The following is a 22670-nucleotide window of genomic DNA, read 5'->3' on the forward strand; positions in this document are numbered from 1 at the left end:
TGAGGTCATGGAGTTTAATTTCCCAAACAGTTCTTATCAAAGGACCACGTTTATCCCGGAGCACTTCTGGGAAGCTCTACATATTCAACACATCAGTAACTGCAATCAGTTAAGTGTTCTATCTAATCTGATGGTCTCCTGGTTATTTTCTTGAAAACCTGGCTCACTATCTCACAGAAGTCCTTAAACTCTGAGGGGAATTGCTCCATATCATGGTGATCACAACAACCCCCTGCCAACACCAACCAGCTCCTGAAGCACCACCTCAGAAAGCTCACACAACCAAAAATCAACCACAGCTCTGGGTTTCACCACTCACTTTTAATAAGCAAAATGGAAAGAGGGTTTCCTCAAAGGTTTTGTCAGAATATTACTTCCAAGTTATTTTGAAAGTGATCTGTTTATTAGTGATATAATCATGCTCTCTAAGCTTTTCATACCTGAGCCTCAGATCCTCCCTAATTTTTTTCTCCTTTTTTTTTTACCCCACTGCACTGGAACATAAACAAGCCATAATCATTACTCATACCTCAAAATATTCAGTTGTGGTTTTCTAGTTAGCTTATTTTCTCTTCAGTAATTTAAAATAGAACATCACAGTCCTGTATTTACATTGCATACATCCTCAGGATACATATTAAATCTTGATTTCTAGACATAAAGTGTAACAATCTGTTCCATTTAAATAGCTGCCTTTAAATGCCACTGAGAACAGTAAATAGCCCCACTTTTGACAGCAGTAACAACTACGTTCTTTAGAAAGTTACAGTGCACTTGTAATTATTAAGACAGACATGATTATATGGCACCTGAAAGAAATGCTGTGTTTGGAATACCACAGTAACAAGACTAATCCTTAATTATGGATCTTCTGAGATTGTGGATGCCATTGGAGCTCATACAGATAGATAACTAGGAGCAAGGCCCAGGAACTGCAGCTATGGAGGGACAGTGTATGGTGAAGAGCAGAGCTGTGTCTCAGGGACTGTGCTCTTCCCCACCCACACACTGTCCCAGGCTCTCTTCTGCCTCCCAGCTCATCCCATCAAATGTTGAGTACCCTCCGCCAGTCCCAGCAAGAGAGAGGAGCCCAAGCACCTCAGATGTCAGCTATCCTACGTGTTCCCAGCCCCAGTTCTGCAGCTGTGTCTGTTCAGTGACACAGCAGATGAGTCCAACAGCCTCAGGAGACTGAGGTGGGTGGAACGTCCAGCAGCCTCTCTGCCCTCTGGGGTGACAGCAGTGAACTCCCTGCCCTCTGCTCGAAGCCTGGCCAGGGCTGGCTGCAGGCAAAAGCAAGGAGAAGCCTCCACACAAAGCCCCCCTCTCCTAAAAATTCAGCCTGGATTTGTGCTCAGCGGTAGATCTTGTACCCAGCTTCTGCCTGAAGAATGCCATTACTTCTTAACTTTTACAAAAGTTAGACTTCTACTTCAGGCCTTTGAAAAATTGACCTTTCAGTGTGTTTGACAACAGCAGCCTGCTCTGAGCAGCAGTTCCCCATCAGGCTGTGGCACTCGCGGAGGCTCCCGGCTCGCTCCTGCCTTCAGAGGTTTTACTGAACAGCAGCGTTTTGTTTCCAGCCCACAAGAGCCCATAGAGACGTGCCAGCTCAGAGGCAGCGCTAAACATCTTTCAAGAAGGGATCTGACATTTTCTTTTGTTCTCATTTCTATAGTATTTTCTCCTTCGAGAAGGTTATTTGAAGTTATCTGGTGCTGACATTTAGGGAAATGTGAAGCATGAATTGCAGTGGCTGTTCATAGGTAGTGAAGCAGCGCAGGACAGGGTGTCCCACTGCAGGCATTGGCCAGAATGTGCCTAATTGTTCAAACACTCCTACAGCGCAATCTCTGCAGTGCTTTTCTCTCTCCCACACACAAATTAACACTCAAGCACCAGTATAAGGGTGCTGTATTTTAGCACAGAGGTTTTTCTAATCTAGCACTCCATAATAAACCAGGGGCATCTCTTCCATCCCACAGAGTTTCATGACCAAAAGGATGCCTCTGCATGCAAATCCTTCCTGTCACAGACACAAAAATTCTCCCAAATTCCCTATATGCAAATATCTCCCTGCAAAAAAAACTACCAGATAATTCTGCCTCTAACAAAAAGGAACATATTTTGCAGCGCTAATATTCTTGAATTAAATTTGCATTTAGTGACATTATATTTATTCACTACTATCTATGCACACCTCATCATAAGATGCCAAAACACTCAAGAGTTACAGAATTTGGCACTAGAGAGCTCCCCCTTCTCACTGTGGATGCTCCACAAGTCCATTAACATACAGAACCCTGCATAACCACAACTTCCAGACACACAAACACATTCTGAGCAAACCAACTTAAATCTTATGGCCTGGTTTCCCTAAGTACTGATTTTCCAAAGAATAATCAAAATAAAATTTAAAAAAATGCAGATCTCAGCCTTCCAGCAAAATCAACAATTCAAAGTTTTTGTTAAGATCACTGTGATCATATTTATATCACTTAAACCAGAAATGTCTGCATTATCACAACCTTTTTCAGATGCAGAAAGAAACATCAGTGACTTTGACACAGAGGAAAAGAATACTAAGTGTTTATCTCCTTGTAAACAGATGACAGCTGCTGAATTTCTATCAAGGAGCCATTAAATATGATCAAATATTTTCATGTCTGCTAAGAAGGGAATTGTCTGTCCTTGTACTGAGCTTTACAAAAGCAGTCAGAAAGCTGGAGAAAAATAAAGCAGGAAAATTTCCTGTGGAAAACTCTGTTGCAGTGAGCAGAACTGAGCCTGCTGCGCTGAGCAAGCCACATCCCAGTCCTATTCAAGTGTTTGTGCCATTGCATCTTACAAAAGATAACAGATGCCTCACAGTCACATTCCTGAAGTGAAACTGTTTGCCAAAATACCCTGGAAATTTACAGCAAGGATTTGTACATACTGGATCTAGTCTCCCAGTCCCACGTGCGTTTCCTTTCACCCCCTTGTGACAAAATAAACAGAACTCCAAGGGCACAGACACACCCCAGCACTCTGAACACCTCAGCACTTCTGTTTCAGCAGCCACCAGAGACTTTGGGCCAGCCTTGGGATTTATTTATAAGCTCTCAGTAGCCTTCATTGCTGTGGTTAAGGGTCAAGTTTTCCCACCCTTCCCTTATTTGCAAAATTGTCCTGGCTTATTTTGGGGAACTGCAGCGTTAACCCATCCTGTGTGCAACCAGGGATGTGATATAAACCCTCAGGGCCAGAGCCTCAAGTTCTCCAAGAAAAATCACATGTATTTTTCATGTCACAGTCGTTTGGCACCTGTGCTATAAAGCCAACATCTACTACACATGCCAAATTTCTGGCACAAGGATATTTCCAGAAGCACCAGATATTCTACACACAGGGTGTGCACTATGCTGGTACACATGCCAGTGTTACACACACAAAAAAACGTTTTCAGGCTACACACACATATATGTTTATATTTATGTTTATATTTATATATTGTATTCTATATATTTATGTATAATAAAAGTATACTATATAAATATATATTATATATTATATATTATATATTATATATTATATATTATATATTATATATTATATATTTGGAAAATATAATATAATATTATTTTCTATAACATAACATCTATTATAGAAAATATAACATATAATATAGATACTATATATATATAATATAAAAATTATGTTTTATATATTTTATATCTTACATATTTTAAGGAGGCTTAAGGGCAAGATATGGAATGTGGATGGACATCACATCCCATCTCTGAGCACAGAGGCCACCACACCCTTTGGAAGGTACATGGCAGGCTCCCAAATCAGGGAACCCTTTCTCCCAGGCTTTTCACCTCTCTCCCAACCTGCAAACCTCACTGTGCCCCACAAGTCCTCACCTGTCAGGGACTGGTCTGCTCCCAGCACGTTCCATTCTGCCGGCAGCTTCAGGTGTCGAAATGCCAAGGCCACTTTCTCATCCAAAAAGTCCACGTCTGCCGCAGGTGGCCTTGACCGGTCCAAGAAGCGTGTGAAATTCAGCGCCTGCTGGTTGCCAGCACAGGTGGCCAGAAACTGGGCAGCATCGTAGGCTTCGTCCTGGACAAACTGGAAACTCTCTTCTGCCACAACCAGAACGGGGTGACCTTCTCTAGAGGCACAAAGTGCCACCTTCACTGTCTCACAGCAGTCATGGCCTGCAAAACAAAATTCAGACAAATGGTAAAAATAAAAGAAAAATGGCATGGGCTGAGGAAACACAACTGAGCAAATCCTTTGACAGACACACTCTTTGCATTAAATCTAATGAGACCAAGTTATTGAGGGTCACAACTCTTAATTAACATTGTCTTTGGAATTTATATGTACCACCAGAGATAAGAATGTATGACTCTTCTCTGTCCCAGTATAAACCAAGAACTGTAAGCCACTCAGCTATTTATATACAGCAACAAGCAATCTCAAGAGTTTTAAGTAATTTAAGTAAAAGGTTTTGTTAACGTACCTGAAGCAAGGTTATAGGGACAAACTTTTCTTTTGCAGCTCTGCAGGACTCCAGTAACTCATCAGAAACTAGAACCTGAGTGCTGCAAAACTACATACTCCAAATGTTGTCAGAATACATGGCTTGCATATAAAACATTGAAATTTCACCTAAAACAAAGGCCTACATGGCTACCAGAGCATGACCTGCCTGGACATGCCTTGTGTGTGCTCACTGCTGCACCTGCCCCTTGCATTTGGGTTCACACAACAAAACTAAAAACTAAGCTGCTTCTGCTAAATAAAAACATGGAAATGGCCACTTTCCATATTTACAAAACAAGAGGGTTGGAAGTCTGGTAATTTCATTATTTATTTAGGGCAGGGAAACAGGAGAAAGGAGGCATGGCAGCGATTTCATTGACTCAGAAACTTGAGGGGGGAAAAAAACCCAAACAGCAAACCAAACCAAACACCTTTTCGGAATTTTAAAAGGAAAAATATACTATGTGTCCAACACAACCAGAACTTGTAGTTGTCAGACATGCCCCTTCAATAATAAGGTTTGTGTTTCAAGTTCACTGTGTGGTACAGTTTCTTGTTCCAGCCTCAGACTGACATCATGGCTGTTTTTGCCAGAACAGCATGGACCCTGCACTAATTACTGGAAAAGCTTTTTTTTTGCCCATGACCTCAGCATACTACCACATTCACAAAACCCTGATTAATTAAATACAAAATGACGATTTATTTTTAAAGGCTTGAAAATTCCATTTAAGCCCCTATTTGTGGTCAGTGGGAAAGTTTCCTTCTTCTGTTGGGGCCTTTTGCTGTTGATTTCCCTGACAAAAGGGAAAATATGTCCCTAATCTTCATGGTCTTTCAGCCAACCTCACAAATCTGTTCTGAGGCTTTTGGCATCTGTACAGATTTTGTCTACTGAAAGAGGCAATCCTGAAGTTAATTGAAAGGTCAAAACTGCTATTAGGACACTGCGGGTAACACCAAAATTGTCAGAGATGAGGCTGTGGCTTCCTAAGGAGAGCAATGCAGCTGGAAAGGTATCAAAGGCAAGTGGAGAAAGGGAGGAAAACACACAGGGATGTTTCTGCAACTGCTCAATACAACCAGGATGCTCTGAAGCTGAAAGTGAGAAAACTTCTTTCCTTCCAGCACTAAATACCTATTAGCAAGAGGATGATGTGAAAGCTGAAGGAGTAGATTTGCTAGTGCTGCTGGTTTGAAGAATAGGGGTAAGAAGAACTTCTACTGCTCTTGAAAATATTGCATGTGCATTCTAATACATTACTGTATTAGTACTCAGCTGCCCAGATGGAACCCATTCCCAGATTCTGCTCATCCTCACAGTAAGAGCCCCAAATGCTCAAGGGAGAAGTGGGGAGGATGATACAACTTTGAGAGAACTTGCCTTTAAGGACATTTAGAAGTGTACATGTCTCCCCCTACACCTTCCTGTTTGCTGATCTTCCTAAGGACATCAAACACAGAGCAGGTAAGATAATTTTGTTTCCAGCCTCCATAAAAGCAGTGATTTCTATGCACACTGTGAGAGGATCGTGCTAGCCTACAGGAGCTGACTCAAATTCTGCAAGCTGGGCTCTCCCTAACTCAGAGCAGTGGAAGGTTGCTAGAATGCAGAGTTTGAAAAAAAAAAACAAACACAGCAAAAGCTTTCTTAATAGCATGAGGACAGCTAAACCTTTTATTCCATTTTTAAAAATATTTTCTGCCTATTCCCATAAGAATCCCATCTGCAGAATAGCCTAGAATACAACTGCTCTGCCAGCAGACTTTCAGGATTGAAGCAGCAGGCCAAAATGGCCCACGAGCAGCTACAGAGAAATCATTTGGGACAGTCACTTCCTTGTCACAATGCCAAACAATTCTGCTGTGGGACAGCAAAGGCTCCTCCATCAAGACAACAACTACAGAAACCTCTGTCAAGACGTGTGGTCTCCTTAAAGCAGCACATCACGGATGTACACAAAGTTCCCTTGGATGCAGCGTGTGTTAAACACCAGCTGCAAAAGGCAACACAAGAAAGGTGACAAAAAGACCATGTCCTGACCTGTGGCCAGCAAGGATTCTACTGAAACTTCCCCCAACATTGAATATGCAGCCTAGAAAAGAAAATGACAGACCTGACAATCCATTTTTATCTAACAGGATCAAACAAGCATCACACTAAACCCTAGGGAATGCTCTCCAGAAGGGCAACAGCTTGCAGCGCTTTGATGTTCTGCTTCCTCACATCTGAGAAGATGTCAGACATTGGGGCAAGAACATGGGACAGGTTCTGACTTTTGGCAAACAGTTCAAATGAAAGGGGAGCCAGTATGTTACAAGAGCAGAGAATACTGGAAAGATTGCTCAAGAGGTCTCTGCCCTCCTGCTTTGAAACAGCTACAGGAACAGTGTGAGCAAACATGTCCCCAGTACAGGAACCTTCTGAAGGAACCATCAGTGGGGCAACTCTCCTCACCACATCAAAGAGCCAATGGCCTGGACTAATATCTGAACTCCTACAGCCCTTGTCCCAGAGCATGACCAGAAGGAAGCTGAGCTCTTGAACTGAAGAATTCCTTACTGGGAATGAATGGGGACACTTACCGAAGCTTGCTCTGGGGAAAATACGAGAATGAAAAATGAACACATGGTGCTCTAGTCCGTCTGTTCATCTCATTCCTGAAGAGATGAGATGTATCAGCATGATAGCACTGCTTCCTCTACATGGTACTGATGCAGATCAATGAGCACGAGAACAGGGGGAGATTTCTCAGCTGCAAGTCATTAGCAGATAAGTTAATGTATAGCTTAGACCTGTCCATCTAATTGCTACCTGTGCCTGTGATCTGGGGTGCAGTTAAAAGGGCAGCAGCTCAACTCTTCTGACTTCTTGTTTAACAAGGCCTACATGGAGACAAAACACCCCTAAACAGAGCTTTATTAAAAGATGATTTCATTTCCTACTCCTCCAAAAGTGGAAATCCTGTCCAAACCTCCTATTTTCAGAATTCACATTGGTGCTATCAAACAATGGGCCCCCAGCCTGGGCAGCTATTTAAAGCCCTGCTGGAAGGACATGTTTGGGTTTGCTTGGTAGGTGACTAAAGACTAATTGCATCCACCAAGTCACCATGGTGGATCTGGGTTGAAAGAGGTCTTACAGAGAGATTTAAGGACAGGAAAAGCAGACAAGAAATGTTGTGAACCTCATGAAGGATCTCAGATTTGCAGCCAAGATGCATCCAAGAGATGTTGTCATCTGGTGGCTTGTGGTAAAGGAAGCCAAGGGATCTCCTGTGACCACCCAGAAAGTGCTTCTTTTCTGCTTCAGAAACCCTGAGTTCTGGTTCTGAAAATCAGAGCCCGTCTTTGAAGTGTGTTTTTGAAATGTATTCAGTTACTGTATTGACTCTTGCAACACAGGAAGCCTTATGGCATACACGGGCACAGCACCAGCATTGGACAGGAGCCTCTGCTTTTCCTTTCAAACCTGTCACTGGAAAGGTGAAAGAGAGATTGAAGAGTGGGTAAAGACTTTTTTAAAGGCCTTTACACACTGCAGATGCCCTAAAAACCTAGAGAAGTGTAAGACCCCACACATTACATCTTAAATAATTTCAACACAGATTCAATCATTTTTTCCTGTGACTGATGTCATCTAGTACTGGCATCACTTCCTTTTAATTATACTGCCTCAAGCAATTAAATACACCGAAGAGGATGAACTGCAAAAAGTCTTCTTGGCTATGCTGTTTTAGTCTATTTTAAGGTTTTTTTTTGTTTCATAATTAAGAGTATTTTCAAACCCATAACTGGTATTGCCAAGTGTCCATTTGTTATGCAACTTGTTTACCCTTCTGGTCTACCAGTACAAAGATTGTAATTCATGAAATACAGCTTTTTCTATGAAGAGTTGTTTCTTACGGGAAAACACAGTCTGTGGTAGAAATGAATAAAACATCACCATATGTAAAGGATTTCACAGTAAAAGAAAAGTTTGAAATGAAGGTATTTCCAAGCTAAGTGAAATTAATTTTTGTCTATCCTTTTAACTAGCAGAAAGAAAGTAAGGAGAAAAAAAAACCCAAAAAACCAACAACTCTGAGAGCTATGGAATTAAGAACTAGTTAAAGACTGAAGCTGCTTCTCTGCCTTAGCTTAAGAATGGAGAGAAAGCTGAGAGTGAGTCAACGGGAATGTGTCAGCCCTGTGGAAAGTGCTGGCAGGCAGCTACCAGCAGACAGACAGTCTCTCAGACCCTTCTTCTACTTCCAGTTTTGATTCTCCTCCCCTTTGAAACCCACACAAGAATCCTGCACCTTTTGAATTCAACAAAAATGAGAAAAGTGATTTTGGTATTACAGAGTTTGGAGTGATACAACACATTGCAAGAGTATTCACTGAGGCAATTATATCTCACAAAAATTACTTCTTGCTTTGGTGACCTGGCTCACAGACAGGGTGTTTCTTACCCTTCACTTATTTCATCGGGAGTGCTGCATCTCTGGATTTCTGGACTGTCTCTCCCTGTTCAAAATTTAATTTCAAATTTCCCCTGTGTCTCCCACACTTTCCAGACCACCAGTCGTTAAATGCAAAGCAAAATGCATGTCTAACCATACAGCTGCTATGGTGATGGCATGCAAACTTTTGCAATAAATGCACCACACAAATACTGGAGCTCCCAGCACACCAGTTCCTGCAAGAAAATTCCCTCAGATCTCCCCAAGAGTTTCCTGATGCTCAGAGGCCTCCACTGGCCACGGCAAGCTGTGGTTGGGATTTTTGCTTTGTGTGGACAGTGATGAGGTCATTCCTTCTTCTGCTGGTTTATTTGCCAGATGATGATTTGAGGATTTTTATTATTGGGTTGGGTTTTTTCCCAGTGGGGAAAAAAGCTGCTCTAGCAGAGAGACAAGAGATGAGGCTGCTGTCTTGCAATGAATGTTTCACTTCCCTGCTTTGCACTGATTTCCTTCACTACCACATGCAATCTGCTTGGCCTCAGTTACCCTCCCTACCTTACAGAGCTGGTGGGAAGAAAAAAATGCATTGAGATTATGGCAATCTCAGCTGCTGTAGGAATAAGGACTTGCTGAAAAGCTCAGTTAATAACCAACACCAGGAGGATCAGCGTCTGTGACCTAAGAGGACATATCCATCCCCAACAGTACAAACTCAGCAGCCAACAACAGTTAACCACAGCAGCAGAGATGGTATCACGTCTCTACTTCCTTCCCTGCTCAGACTTTTGATGCTTTCTTAACACTCAAACTCCAGTGGCCAAGCTTTTGCCCTGAGATCCCCACTGGAGCAGTGCCAGTGCCATTACACCTCCAGCTGCCACCTGAATGCTGTGCCTGATACAGCAATGCTTGAAATTGTGCTGTAGAACTACAACTGTGCCTCTGGTACTGAGGAAAACTGCTTCCATTAGGGAGAATTTCAACCAGATTAATTAGAAATTAAAGAACTGTAGTAGTGACAGTAAAGCCAACAGTTAAATGAAGTTTTGGTAGCTTTTCACTGAGACAAACAAAAGCTTCTTGGATGATGTAATGTGGTGTGTCCTTAGGCTGGCAAAAGAGGTACTGAAAGCACACCAAACATCATCTCCTGGCTAATTCTTGAATTTCAGTAGCTAATTTTGACACATCAAGTTATGACTGATCAGCTCAGATGAGAATCTGTTTCTTACAAGAGGAAATTACCTTCCTTAAATTAACACAGCCAACAGCGGGGCAGGATAAATAATCCATCCCATTCTTCAGGGCAAGTGCATAAATAAAGGTAAGTATTCTGTAGTATATAGAGGTGATGAATCTGTATTTATCCACATCTTTAGGTAAAATAAAGCTGCTCCTATAAATTTACAATCACAAGTACTTTCTTTTATTCTGTACAGAAATGAAAGCTCACATTTGAACAGTAGGATATATATACTGTTATATATATATTCAGTGTTTAAGGCTGATGATAAAAAAAGCATAGGAAAGAAGCAGATTGCTCTAGGAATTATATAAGATGCAGCAGTAATTTAATTCTGCAGTGACAAGCTTTTATTTAGGTAAAGTCTTTCAGGATACAGAGAATTTTCACATACAATGAAAATTTATGGGATATTTTGACAGCTTATATTTCCATTTCATTTTCTCTAGTTTTTCACCTAAAACAACTTAATGTTGTTAAAATTTCTTTTTAAATGTGATTTTATTTGAAAGCTTTGCTAAAAGATTCTGATTAATTTTGGTAGCAAATGCAATGAAATAATTTGTCTGTCTTTTACACTTTTGTACATCAAGAAACCCACTGGAAAACTCAAGAAACAAAAATTACAAATGTGGGCTTGTTTTTACTTCAGCTTGAGCAGAATTACAATCACCCTTTTCACCCCATCTGCTGATGGACTTCATCTGAAGTCTCCTGGGGACGACATGAAATTTTGAGGACTTGGAGCAAGATTGAGGGAAGAGCCTTGGAGTCCAGAAGGGATGCAGAGGAGGTTCAAGGAAGGCAGAGAGGCTCCTGAGTGAATCAGCCCTTCCTTAGTGCACCTGAGCTGTCCCCAGGAGCTGCTGTGCTCGCAGGGATGTGCAACACTCCTTGCACCACAGGAACAAATGGAAGATGCTCGGAGCTGCAAGTAAAGGGTGAGATTTTGGCTAAAAGCTGCTTGCAGGAGTTTCCTTGCAGAGCACTTGCTAAGTGCCCTGGGCTGGGCGTTTGAACAAGGGCTGGTCTCACACACACTGTGTGTTGTTCATGGCTAATCCCTCCGAGGTCAAATAACGCTCTGAGTCACCACAGCCATCGCCAAGGCAACTGTGGAACATACAGAGTAAACACATGATTACAGATTCACTGTGCGTCCAGGAAGGAGGAGGAGGAGGAGAAAGAGGAAGAGCTGCACTGAAGTCATGCTTCCACTGAAATCAGTGTAGTCAGTGCTGAGACAACACTGGACAAATGCACGGGTGTCAGCAGAGGGGACGAAAAATATTAGGCTTTTCCCCTTTCTTGCTTTGCCTTTCTCCAACAACCTCTTCATCACTGAAGTATTTTTTTTTAATTAGGCAGTCTCACCAAAATGAGGTATGAGTATAGATGTATGTGTTATCCACGCAGCTATTTCACATCTGAGATGTCACCTCTTCCTTGCACCCAGGACAGTGCAGGAATGAGACTACCTTCCTGAAAGGTCCCTTAAAACTCTGTCTGAAACAAGCTGTATTTTGGGACAGCACCCATCCTGGTCCAGCTTCACATGCCACAAGATCATGACTACAGTGGGTAAAAAAAAAAACAACCCACCAACAAAACAAACCATTATTGCTAAAAGAACAATTGAAAGAAATTCCCTCTTTTCCTTTTGAATCATGAACGGTGTCAGATTTCCCACAAACAGCACCAAAAGGAGCTGCAGGGAGCCCTCCCCAGTGACTCAGTTACATCTGGGGCTGGCAGGACAGGCAGTGCCCAGAGCATCACTCTGGTCGCACCTGGCAGCCACCACCCTGGGCACATCCAGCACTGCTGCAAGGGCAGCAGTGATGGGAAAGAGTCGTTCCTGCCCGGAAATCCCATCCAGCAGGCTGGCTCCCACATGGGCTGGAGGGAACACTGAAGCTTTTCAGTTCCTTTCTTGGCTCAGCAGCCACAGCCCCGAGGGAGAGGTGAAGTCATTTCGAGCAGGGCTGGCAGAGCCCCACGCCCACCACACAAAAGCAGGGAAGGAGTCACCCCCTCTTGCTCTTCTGGGAGAAAATAAGCACTAATCTAATTGATTGCACGGGGCTCCAGTCATCAGTAGCCATAAAAAGGCTTCTCTTCCCAAGCCAACTGAACAACATGAACAGCACAAAAAGAGGAGGAAATGAAAAAAAAAAACGGAGTGGCCGACTTTTAGCTACTCATTCCCAAGAGAAAACAACTCCAAATTTTACTCCACGTGCATCTCTCACAAAACAATACTTAGGAGGTAGATGAAAAGACAAACCCAAGAAAAACACTTGATGGCCTGAGTTACACTGTGTGTAGTGAAAATGTCAGGCGTTTTTCTCACACTGGTAGCAATGTGCTGCATAGCAACAAGTCAGAATGAAAGGTTAATGGTGAGGACTGCAGCCTGGAACACGCTCATTCCCACGGTCCTGAAGTCACCAAGGAGAAATGCTGATTGGTTTTGTTTTGTTGGTGGCACAAAGGATAAAAACAGAGGTGGGCTTTCATGTGGAAACCCACCTCATCTGAACCAGCCATGGAGAGATGGCACTGAGCACCACATCACCTGTACTCCAAGAGCTCCAGAAATGATCTGTGAGCTCTGAGCTGAACAGGAATTAGGGGAAAGGGTTCTATTTCACCAGGAAGACAGCAATGAACCTCATCGAGTCAAGCAAATGATGAGCGAAGCTAAGACTTAGTGGGCTGTCTACCATTTGGGCAATAGCATCCGTAACTTTACAAATCTATCTTCCACCATCTTTGCTGCATTTAAAAGACTTTTATTATGTGCATGTGTAACTGAGCTTTCTACAATAGCATCTCATTAAATAACTGCAATCTCAAAGTCATATAATTCTAGCGAAATCAAGTAAGAAGCTTTTAAAAGGCAAAAGCAGTCATCCAAACCATGTGTTCTGTTCCTTGTGAATGTGTAAATGAGAAAAGAGTCAACCATGCAAACAGCATTACATTCCAGTCCACTTGTAGTAACCAAATTTCACAGACTGATACATTGATATGCAAAGAAAGACAATTGTTTACCAGGAGAAATTGTCTCCAGACTCCCAGGATTAATCTTTCTCGTGCTTGTGCAGTGTTGGACAGTTGATCCAGTGAAGACCAAATAAAAAACTACATCATCTTCAACTTTATCTTCCTCAGTCAGCTGCACTGTAATAACAGAGTCACCCTAGGAGAAAGGACAAGAAACAAGATTAAGTTTACATGACCAAGAACTGCATCATCTAAAATGAAATTACTCTTCCTGCAAGGTTCACACTCTCCATTCATACACTCCTTTCACAGGACTCGGAGCCCATCCTAATTTTCAGATATGCAAGTCAACCTCTGTATCAAAGCCAGTCAACATCTAGGAAACATGCTGAATACAGCTCTAGGAAGAGACATGCAGAAATCTCCAGGGTATTTTCAAAATAACAACTTAAAATGGTGAAATCACACCAAGTCTGACAAAGATGTGCACACCCCACACAGGGGTTTCTGTACCCACACACACACACACAAATATATATAGACATATATAACAGAATATATCCATATATATCAGATCATAGACATACATAACAGAAATGAGATAGTGGCCAAAATTGCCTCTGCCCTCAGAAATTTGAGAAAAATGCTCTAATTCTTTCTTGAGCTCTCATATTTCCCCTGTCCAAGCTATCACTGCAACCAGAGATCCAGCTTGATCACTGAACATACCTCTCATACACAATCCACAAATATACAAAAATGCCAAAGTTTCATATCAACTGAGATTTTTTTTCCACCTTCCTTAAAAAGAAACACTGTGGTGGCACAGACAGTGGTAGTGCTCTTCTCACTCATCTATAAGCTCATGCAAACACAGCAGTTCTTCAAGCCATGAGAAAAAAATCTCTCATGATCTGTCGGTTCAACTCTCCTGCTTATTAACTCTCCACAGTATTATGGAGGGTTTAGTTCAGTATTTCAGCATATTTTATCATTTAGCTCATCTTTGCTCTCAGGGAAAATTATATTTATAAAGGGTGCAGCCGGTTATCACAGTTAACCCAGCAAAAGGTACAGTAAATACACCTGAAATTCCTAGACCTGCATGGGAAAGAATAGGGGCAATATGAACCAATTTCAGTATTCCATGGGGAAGGAAAAGCAAGGAAAGAGGATGGCTTACAGTTACTGCAGAACTAAGTGAAGTGTTTTCATTTCATGAGAATATCGTAATCGACTCGTTTAGGTAGGAAAAGACCTCTAAGAGCACCAGGTTAACTCAGCACTGTCAAGCCATATCTAAGCATGTCCCCAAGTGCCACATCTACACATCTTTTAAATGCTGCTGGGGTCTCCCCATACTTTGTTTATTAGCCTGAAAAAATTATATAAACTACAAGGTACTGAGAACAACAGTCTGTGATGTGACCTTCTGTCCCTTGTCTACGGAGATCAGAACCAGGTGGATGCCCCAGTTTTACAGAGCAGCTGTGGCTGCCAGCTCTCTGCCACCAGAGAGCATATGGTTACAGCTGCAAATCTGGAAAAGATTTTATTATTATTATTATTGTTATTGTTAGTACATATTATGTAATTCTGATTTGCATATTCAAAAGAATACACATGTAATTTCCTTTAAAACCTCCCCCTGAAGATCACTGAGCTCATCCCTTCTCTTTGTCAAATACAGCCATTGTAGAAAATTCCCAGACTTCCAGGCCTTCCCATACATCCATCCTGCGTTAGCATCACTTCCCACACTGTGCCTCACGTCTCCCCCTTCTCTCCCTCAGCTCCTTTCACATTTCCTCCTCCAAGTTGATGTCCAGTTCTCCCCTGATCCAGCCCATCTGGCACCTCTTGCCAGGGGCAGGACTGCACCTTGTTTTATACAAACAGGATTTTGCAGGGCAAGTTCACGACCAGCCACTGGTCTTAAAATCAAATATGTGGGTCATGCTGTGACACAGGAAAGAAAACCACAAATTCAAAAAAAAAATCCACAACCTAATGGAGCAGAGAGGGTATTCTGTATTTTCAGAGGTTGCAGAGTTACACATGTAAATTTTAGGAAGGTCTCACGCGATAATAGCAGACCAGACTTCCAGCTGGGGAGGAAGGAACCATGTAGCAAAAATCTATCTTATATAGAGTCAGTGTTAAAATAAAAACAGGTGCAAAAAGAAATAAATCAAGCTTCAAATTCAAGCATGACCAGTTCACATGCTGAGTTGAAAACTAAATATTCAATTTCAAGCAAATGGATCCAGATTTGAGCTGATGTTCAAAAAAACAAAAGCTTGAGTTTTAACCTACAAACCCTTTGTGCTTTGGTTTTTTATATGTGTCTTTGTTCAAACATTTCTCCCTTAAGGCATGAACATACAAAGTACTTAAACAGATTTAAAATGCAGGTGACACTTCAGAACACACAGCACTGACTGTTTAACACAGTATCTGTTAAAAGAGATTTTCTTTTATTTAACTCAGAAGTCAAGTACAGCTAGTCTAATTTTTGTGAAATCAAAGCAAATTGACATAGAGTTTTTGTGAGAAGGCACCTGTCTATCCATGCACACTACTCACATTCATAGGAAAAGCAATTTAATTTGCATCAATATTGCAAATGACAATTTGTATATTTACTTATTCACAGAAAACCTAGTAAATACATGTAAGAAACCTCAACACCAGAGGTTCTACATAAACTGAAATCTAAGCTGGAACTTAAACACATAGCTGAACTTTTTCAGATGCCTGACCTAATTCTGAAGGTGGAAGATGGTCAGACCAGTGACCTCCAGCAGATCTTTCCAAGCCACTTGTTCCACTCAGATTTTAATTCACTTCATTTCAGTTATTGCTTAAGTCTAGGGAGAGCACAAATTATCATCAGCTGGTATCAATTTAAAAGGTTCTTCAGCTGTGTCTACGCAGCACTTCAGGGTGGGAGGGTTTCCACCACCCTGCTCCCACCTCTTCTGGAGGATCCTTCAGCGAAGACTGTGGAACACTGAGCATCTTATTTGTTGGATTCTTTAAGTTGTCTCCAAATATCTTTGGTGAGACTGATAATGTGCCACTTAATTGCTGCGTGCCTCAGTTTCCCTGCAGGTATTGCCTGAGCTAACTCAGAGTCACTGTGCTGATGTGATCCCAGAAACAGAAAACCCTCCTTTTTTTTCTTCAACACACCTCTCTACCTCCCAGTTACTGACAATTTCATTGTTCACTGCCAATTTTAATTTGATTTTTAAGTTATTCAAGCAATGTATTTATTTGGAAAGGAAATAATGCACAGAACAAACCCCTCTCTTTCCAAGATTTTTGGACTTAAAGAAAATCAGTTACAAATGCAGCCAAATTCCTCCAACCCACATAGAAGATTTTCCAACAGCCCTATTGCATTCAGCCTCCAAAAACATTTTAATTGAAGTATGTTTACCTTTATTCATTTAATATTGTCCAAAAAATGTCATCTGTTCAGGATCACTGCCACACAAGGTGGTTATTATAACCCTTCTTTCATCCCAAACGGCTAGAAATGGGAGGCCAGCCTGCCAATATCCCTTTGGTGAAAGTACAGACAGATCAAAGCCATTCTCTGGAATGCTCCAACAAATAAGAATAATTTAATTTCAAAACTAGTTTGGATCGACTAATATTTACTTGGCTTAAAGCCCATTGGAAATGAAAACATTCCATCTTGGTCCATTCATGAAAGAGGCCACCCTGTCCCTTGTCTGGATCTGAAAAATCCCTAGTCTCAGATGTAATGGGATGTAAAGAAGGTGGATGGGGCTCTTTCCTCTACTCATATTCCCTTTCCAAACCACAGGGAGAAAGCAAGTCTGCCTCACCATGGGACAGGTGCACTGGAAAAGCCAAGCCTGACTTTGAGCTTTAAACTAGAAAAGAACATAGAAAGGGATTTTGAGTGGCCCACCTCTGAAGTTTTGGCAGCAGAAATACAATTATTTCTAAAAAGGCCCAAATGCTGTCGTTAGAACTAAACCCCAAAACTATCTGGACAAGGCACCTGTTTTTCAGCATGATTTGCTGGCATTAGAACAACTCCACCATTTTAGCAGTAGTCTCTCCAGCAGTTGTGGATGGTGTGTAGGCAAAGCACAAACACTCCAAGTAAGCCTTGGAGTTAAAATGGTCTACTTGCCTTCAAAGGCTTTTTTTTTTTTAATAGATGACCTCAGCAGTATTTTTAAGTGGAAATGAAGTGAACAAAATTTTTAAGCTAAAAAGAATTAGGATCACTTATGTTATCACCTCAAAAATACCATATATATTCCAAAAAGAAAAAATGGTTGTAAGAATATAAAGACATCTTTCAGACCCACTTCAGGGTCTGGAAATCTGTCTGGTTTGGGGGAATTGGTCATCATTTGGGACCATGAAAACAGCCCTGGCAAATGCAGAATTCCAGACCTCAAGATGAAAACCATGAGTTTAGTTGGCCATAGGAAAGGTTCCCCAAGGGATATCAGCTCTACCAGAAACAGGTATGCTTGTCAACAATGGACTGAAAAAGGGGGAAAATTATTCTTAACATGCTGGCTAACAAATTTTAACACTTCTGAAAACAAAAACACCACCAACAAAAAAACCCCAAACAAACAAAACAAACAAACAAACAAACAAAAAAAAACCAAACCCAAAAAAACCCCACTACATACCAAAAAAAAACCCAAAAAACCCAAGAAGGCAAGCTGTATTTTTGTAGCTGAAGTGTTTCATTTCTAAGCTGTTTTTTCCCCCATGGTTCATACTGGGAATTTTAAAGAACATTACTTAAGCCACTAACCACCCACTGATCTCCACACACAGAATCTAAAAATACTTATGAAAATTAAGTGTGCATTAGATGGCACTACTGCAGCACTCAATTGTTACTTCAACAGTCTTCTTTTCATAAGAAAACACCAACAACCAGTTATCATTAATTTATTCTACCCAAAAAAGAAAAATGCAAAAATTGCTGCTGACCATTGACAGCAAACTGTGGCTGTTTTCTCACAGAGCACAAATCTGCAGAATGGGAAGTCCATGGGTTAGATGGGTTGGAGATTCACATGAAGGAAAGAAAGCTTCTCTCCCTAGGTGTTTCCTTCTAAGAGTTGTTGTAGATTTTTGGATTATGATTCTTTATTAAAGGGGCTGGATTAGATGAGTAAAGGTAACCTGCCATTGTAACAAGTCTTGTTTTGTTTCCGCTACTCATAACATGAATCAGGCCCTGGTTGAGTCATTGCTTTATTGCAGTTTTGTTTCTTCCCCTTTGGGAAGCCCTAAACTGCTCCCAGGAAAGCTTCCCCATACCCAGTACAGCACAAAATCACAGCTGTGGTTTCTTCTTCCTCCTCCTCCTGCAGTTCAGGCTCGTTGGTACCTTTATTTATTAATTTTTAGATGGAGTTGGACTCACTGTTACCCCAGTTAGTGCTTCACACAGAGTACCCAGGATCAGGCTGGAATTCCAGCAGGAGACATATCCTTTCACATCCCTGTGCTTTGAGTTTCCCCATCAATGAAATGGGAATCGTGGTCCAAACATTGAGTATTTTTTCATCCAAATGACTTTTAGGAACAGCTGGCTTTTCAATCACATGACATTTTCTTTGGAAAGGGTGCAGTACTGACAATAATTAAGCTAGACAAAAATCAAAGGGAAAGCTGAGAAAATTCCACCTCAAACTGAAAACTGCAGAGGGGTCTGAAAGCAGCTGTAACATGGAAAAGTGAACTGCAAGGCATCTTTACAAAATGCAGCAGAAACCATCAAATAAGGAAAAAAGTACAGTATAATTGTTTAGATGCTCAATGATCCATTACCATCTAGCTCTGTCAGTAAACAACAAGATCAGCAGCTAAACTTTTGCTCCCAGACAGTTCCCATATCTCAGCTGAGTACCCTGGAATATCCCTCCCATCTAAGGTTACTTTGGGTTGGTGCAAATTTGTGCTTAAACCCTCAGAGAATGACATCTGGAAAGGACACATGGACATCCCCATGCAGAACAAAACCATGTGCAGCCACACAGGCTCCTGACTGCAAAAGGAAATGGGGGTTTGGGCAACTATTTTTAGAGCAAACATGACAGTGCTCTCATCTCCTGGAATAACCCTTTGATTGAGAAAGGCTTAGATCCCAGTTTTTCCAGGTCTGAGTAAGTGTTCCAGCCAGTCAGCTGTGACACAGCACTATCACTGCTGGCTCCAAAAACCACAGGATGCTCTTCTTCCATGGCAAGAAAATAACCTACATCCACCAAACTCTTCCAGGCTGCTATTCCCAGGTTAACAGATTAACGGCTCACACATCTGGGGATGGGTCCTACCTCCAAAATACCCAGCTGAGTCCCCTTCCCTCTCTGAGTTTGTCAGTGGATCTCAAATGCCTCAGCCTGGAACATCCATTCCCTTTTCCAGATGTGGCCATTTAGCCTGCAAGTTCCCAGCATATGGATAGAAAAGGAAGGGACCATGGGAGGAGGTCAGAGGTATCTGTTACAGCAAGATAACAGCAATCATTACAGACATCCTCAATTTCACCACTATAGATTGACTCAGAGAAGCACTTAAGTGTGGGGGAAAAAAAAAATCACATCAAACACAATTCATTCTGCAGAACCCTAGGCCCCAGGAACAAAGGTAGGGCTGTGAAATGTGTCTGAACATGAGCAGCTCTAGAAATCCCCCCTCACCTGGAGATATCCCCCATGATAAAGGCAGTGACCTGGGTCAGGAGCAGGGAGAAAGATGGATGTCATTGGGGTGGGGTGTTGCAACCTCCTGCAGATTAAACCTTCAGGGAAAGACTCCAGAAATAAACAGAATGGCAAGCTGCCAAGTTTTGGGGCAGATTGTGTCCTTTTTCATAGTCAATGACTTCAAACTCCTTGATCTTAAAGCATGAAGTAGTCTTCCTAGTAAAAAAAAAAAAAAATCCCCACACAAAAGAAGACAACAAGAATGACTCAGTGGTTTAAATAAAATAAATATATTTTTTTTAATCAATCTCCAGACCTAACCTTATTTCCTTTTTAAATTAACAGCAGTTCTATTATTTCTACCAGTGAAAGGTTTCAGGTTAACAGCACAGATACTGAGCACCTCTGTGATGAGAAAGCCAGATTTTGCAAAGCACTCTCTCATTCTTTGGAAAATACAATCACAGACCATTCTGTCTTGCCCACAGGCCACCAAAAGAGCAGAATAAGAGCAGACATTTTTCTGCCAGCCCACAGAGCAAATCAAGGTGATAACTTCCATATTTCATTAACACTGCACTGAGCCAAGTGATCTCCTCTTCCAATAACAGCCACAAAGCCATGACTTGAAACAGACATAGAGACAAAATAACCTTCTACTCTCCACCACTTTCATTCCTCAAAGGTGAAAAAGAATTTGGTCCAAAAATAAGATTAGCTTAGCACATTGATGGATAAAATGTTGACACAAGCACAGAATCAAAAGACCATTTATTCAAGACACTTAGGGCAAAAAAAATTTTGTGGGAAAACAAGGACATTTATGATAAACAGCCCTGAGCTGTTGCCTCCAGGTCCAAGCTGGCTCTCGTGGATCCACCCTGAGTGCAACCTGTGCTAAAAAACACAGCATGGACACTCTCAACTTGCCTGTCTGCAGAGCCAACATTGTTAGATTTATTAGCACCATCTCACAGCCTCAACCACAGCCCAAGCCAGTCCAGGTGTCTAATCCTGCAGCAGGATTTGCTTGAAAAGAGATAAAAGGTCTGAGGAGGGCAAGGTGTGGATTTTCTGCCCTGAATCAGTGCAAGCAGCACAAACTCCTGTGGAAATGGGTATGCTCCAAGAAATCCATTATTAGTGGCCCACATCCTTTTACAAAGCATGTCTCTGTCAGCCCCCAAATCAATCATCTCCAAGATGAGTCTTTATTGAGTGTCAAGATGCTATTATAACCATTACACACATATTAATCCATGCAGCTCAAAGGAGATCTCTACAGAGTGCCGGCAGAAATCCATCAAAGTAACAGGATCTCGTTAGTGCTGAAAGAGACACATGATTTATCTTCATGCAGAGATCTTCCTGACATGCCACTCTGCTAGCCAGAGCCAGGCAGGTTATTAGATTGGGCTGTTAATAGCTGGTTTAGCTGTACCACTGCCTTAGCACGGGGCTCCACGTGCTCTGCAGCACTCAGAGCACGCAGAGTGCATCAGCCCAGTGCCAGCCTGTGCTGCACACACACAGCCCTCACAAAACCACACAGCCAAGGTCATTTCTAACAATTCCTGGCATGCACGAAAACATGGTAAAATTAACAGTACAATTAGCAGCAAAATCAAACTTAAGGAGAAAAACAGAAAGGATAAGAAGAGTGCCGTTCACCCTTCTGTACTAGATGTAAACACTCAGGGAAAAACTGCAATGGGGACATTATTGTTTTGGTGGATTTGGCAGTATAGTAAAGAAAATATTCATTTAATTCCCATTTATTCAGGCAGTTTAGTGTTAGCCAGGCTATCCAGTTAAAGAATTGTGTACTTTCTGGCCTGAATAAGCAAGTATTGACAGTAGCCCCAAGCCCTTTCCACCACAAACCCTGTACAGCCCTGGTACAGAGAAGGACGAGTAGATGTACACAAAACCAGGAATACATTGGGGTTAACCTTTAAATTATGCAAGTCTCAGTGTAATGTCACAATGAACATGAAGACAGGACACAAGAAAGAGGGGAATTTCTTTGTAGCAGAATGTCCCCTCCAGTACAATCCAGTTTCCACAAGTACTGGTCTTACTTTAGGGCTTTTTTTTTGAAATTCTAGAAACTACTTCAATCAGTTCCTAGAAAAACACACCCAAATTGATGTGAATGTCTTGCTCTGGCCTCATCCTAAAGCCTCTTCTGTTCTTCATTACATTTACGAGAACCAAACCAGGTAATTTTATAACCAGCTGCTTGAGTGATTGATAGTATTTTCTACTAATTGCCCATCTAGCAATAACAACAAAATTGCAGTGCTTAGGAGCAATAGAAGGCAGCCTGAATGTGTGCAGTGACTAAGAGAAATCCAGCTACTCTCTTGGCACCAGAAGGATGGAGAGAGTCACAATTCCTGGAAGATAAAGTACATATGATGACATATTATTAGAAGCAATCTTCTACCACTGGAGTATTTTCACAAATAGCCTTGGGGTGTCTTAAAGAAAACCAAATGAAAAAATCAGGTTTGAACACTAAGATCCAAAAGCAGAAGAGAGCTGAAGGATGGCTTTTTCCTGGTACTTCAGCCTCCTCTACAGTACAGCAAAACCTTCAGAGAGACAGAGCTCAATGTGTTCCAGAGCACTCCTTTTCCTGCCAGCTGCAAAATATCCTCACCAGTCTTTAAATTTTTCACAGCTACAGTATTTAGAGCTACTGCA

The 22670-nt window shown here is 41.7% G+C and overlaps 1 protein-coding gene across 4 annotated transcripts in view; it reads right to left on the reverse strand.

Annotated features, from left to right (window-relative positions):
• AKAP13 (A-kinase anchoring protein 13) overlaps positions 1 to 22670 on the reverse strand; it is a 203814-nt gene that overhangs the window by 115482 nt on the left and 65662 nt on the right. For 3 of the 4 annotated variants that reach the window (XM_064389510.1, XM_064389509.1, XM_064389508.1), the window contains exons 5-6: positions 13285 to 13432; positions 3909 to 4205 (exon numbers count right to left, since the gene is read on the reverse strand). In XM_064389510.1, the coding sequence (XP_064245580.1) occupies positions 3909 to 4205; positions 13285 to 13432 (445 nt within the window). Of the gene's footprint in view, positions 1 to 3908; positions 4206 to 4513; positions 4567 to 13284; positions 13433 to 22670 lie in introns of those variants that run through there. The other variant, XM_064389511.1, reaches the window with a different exon arrangement.

Source organism: Passer domesticus, chromosome 14, assembly GCF_036417665.1.
Source record: "Passer domesticus isolate bPasDom1 chromosome 14, bPasDom1.hap1, whole genome shotgun sequence".
Classification (NCBI taxonomy): Eukaryota; Metazoa; Chordata; class Aves; order Passeriformes; family Passeridae; genus Passer; species Passer domesticus.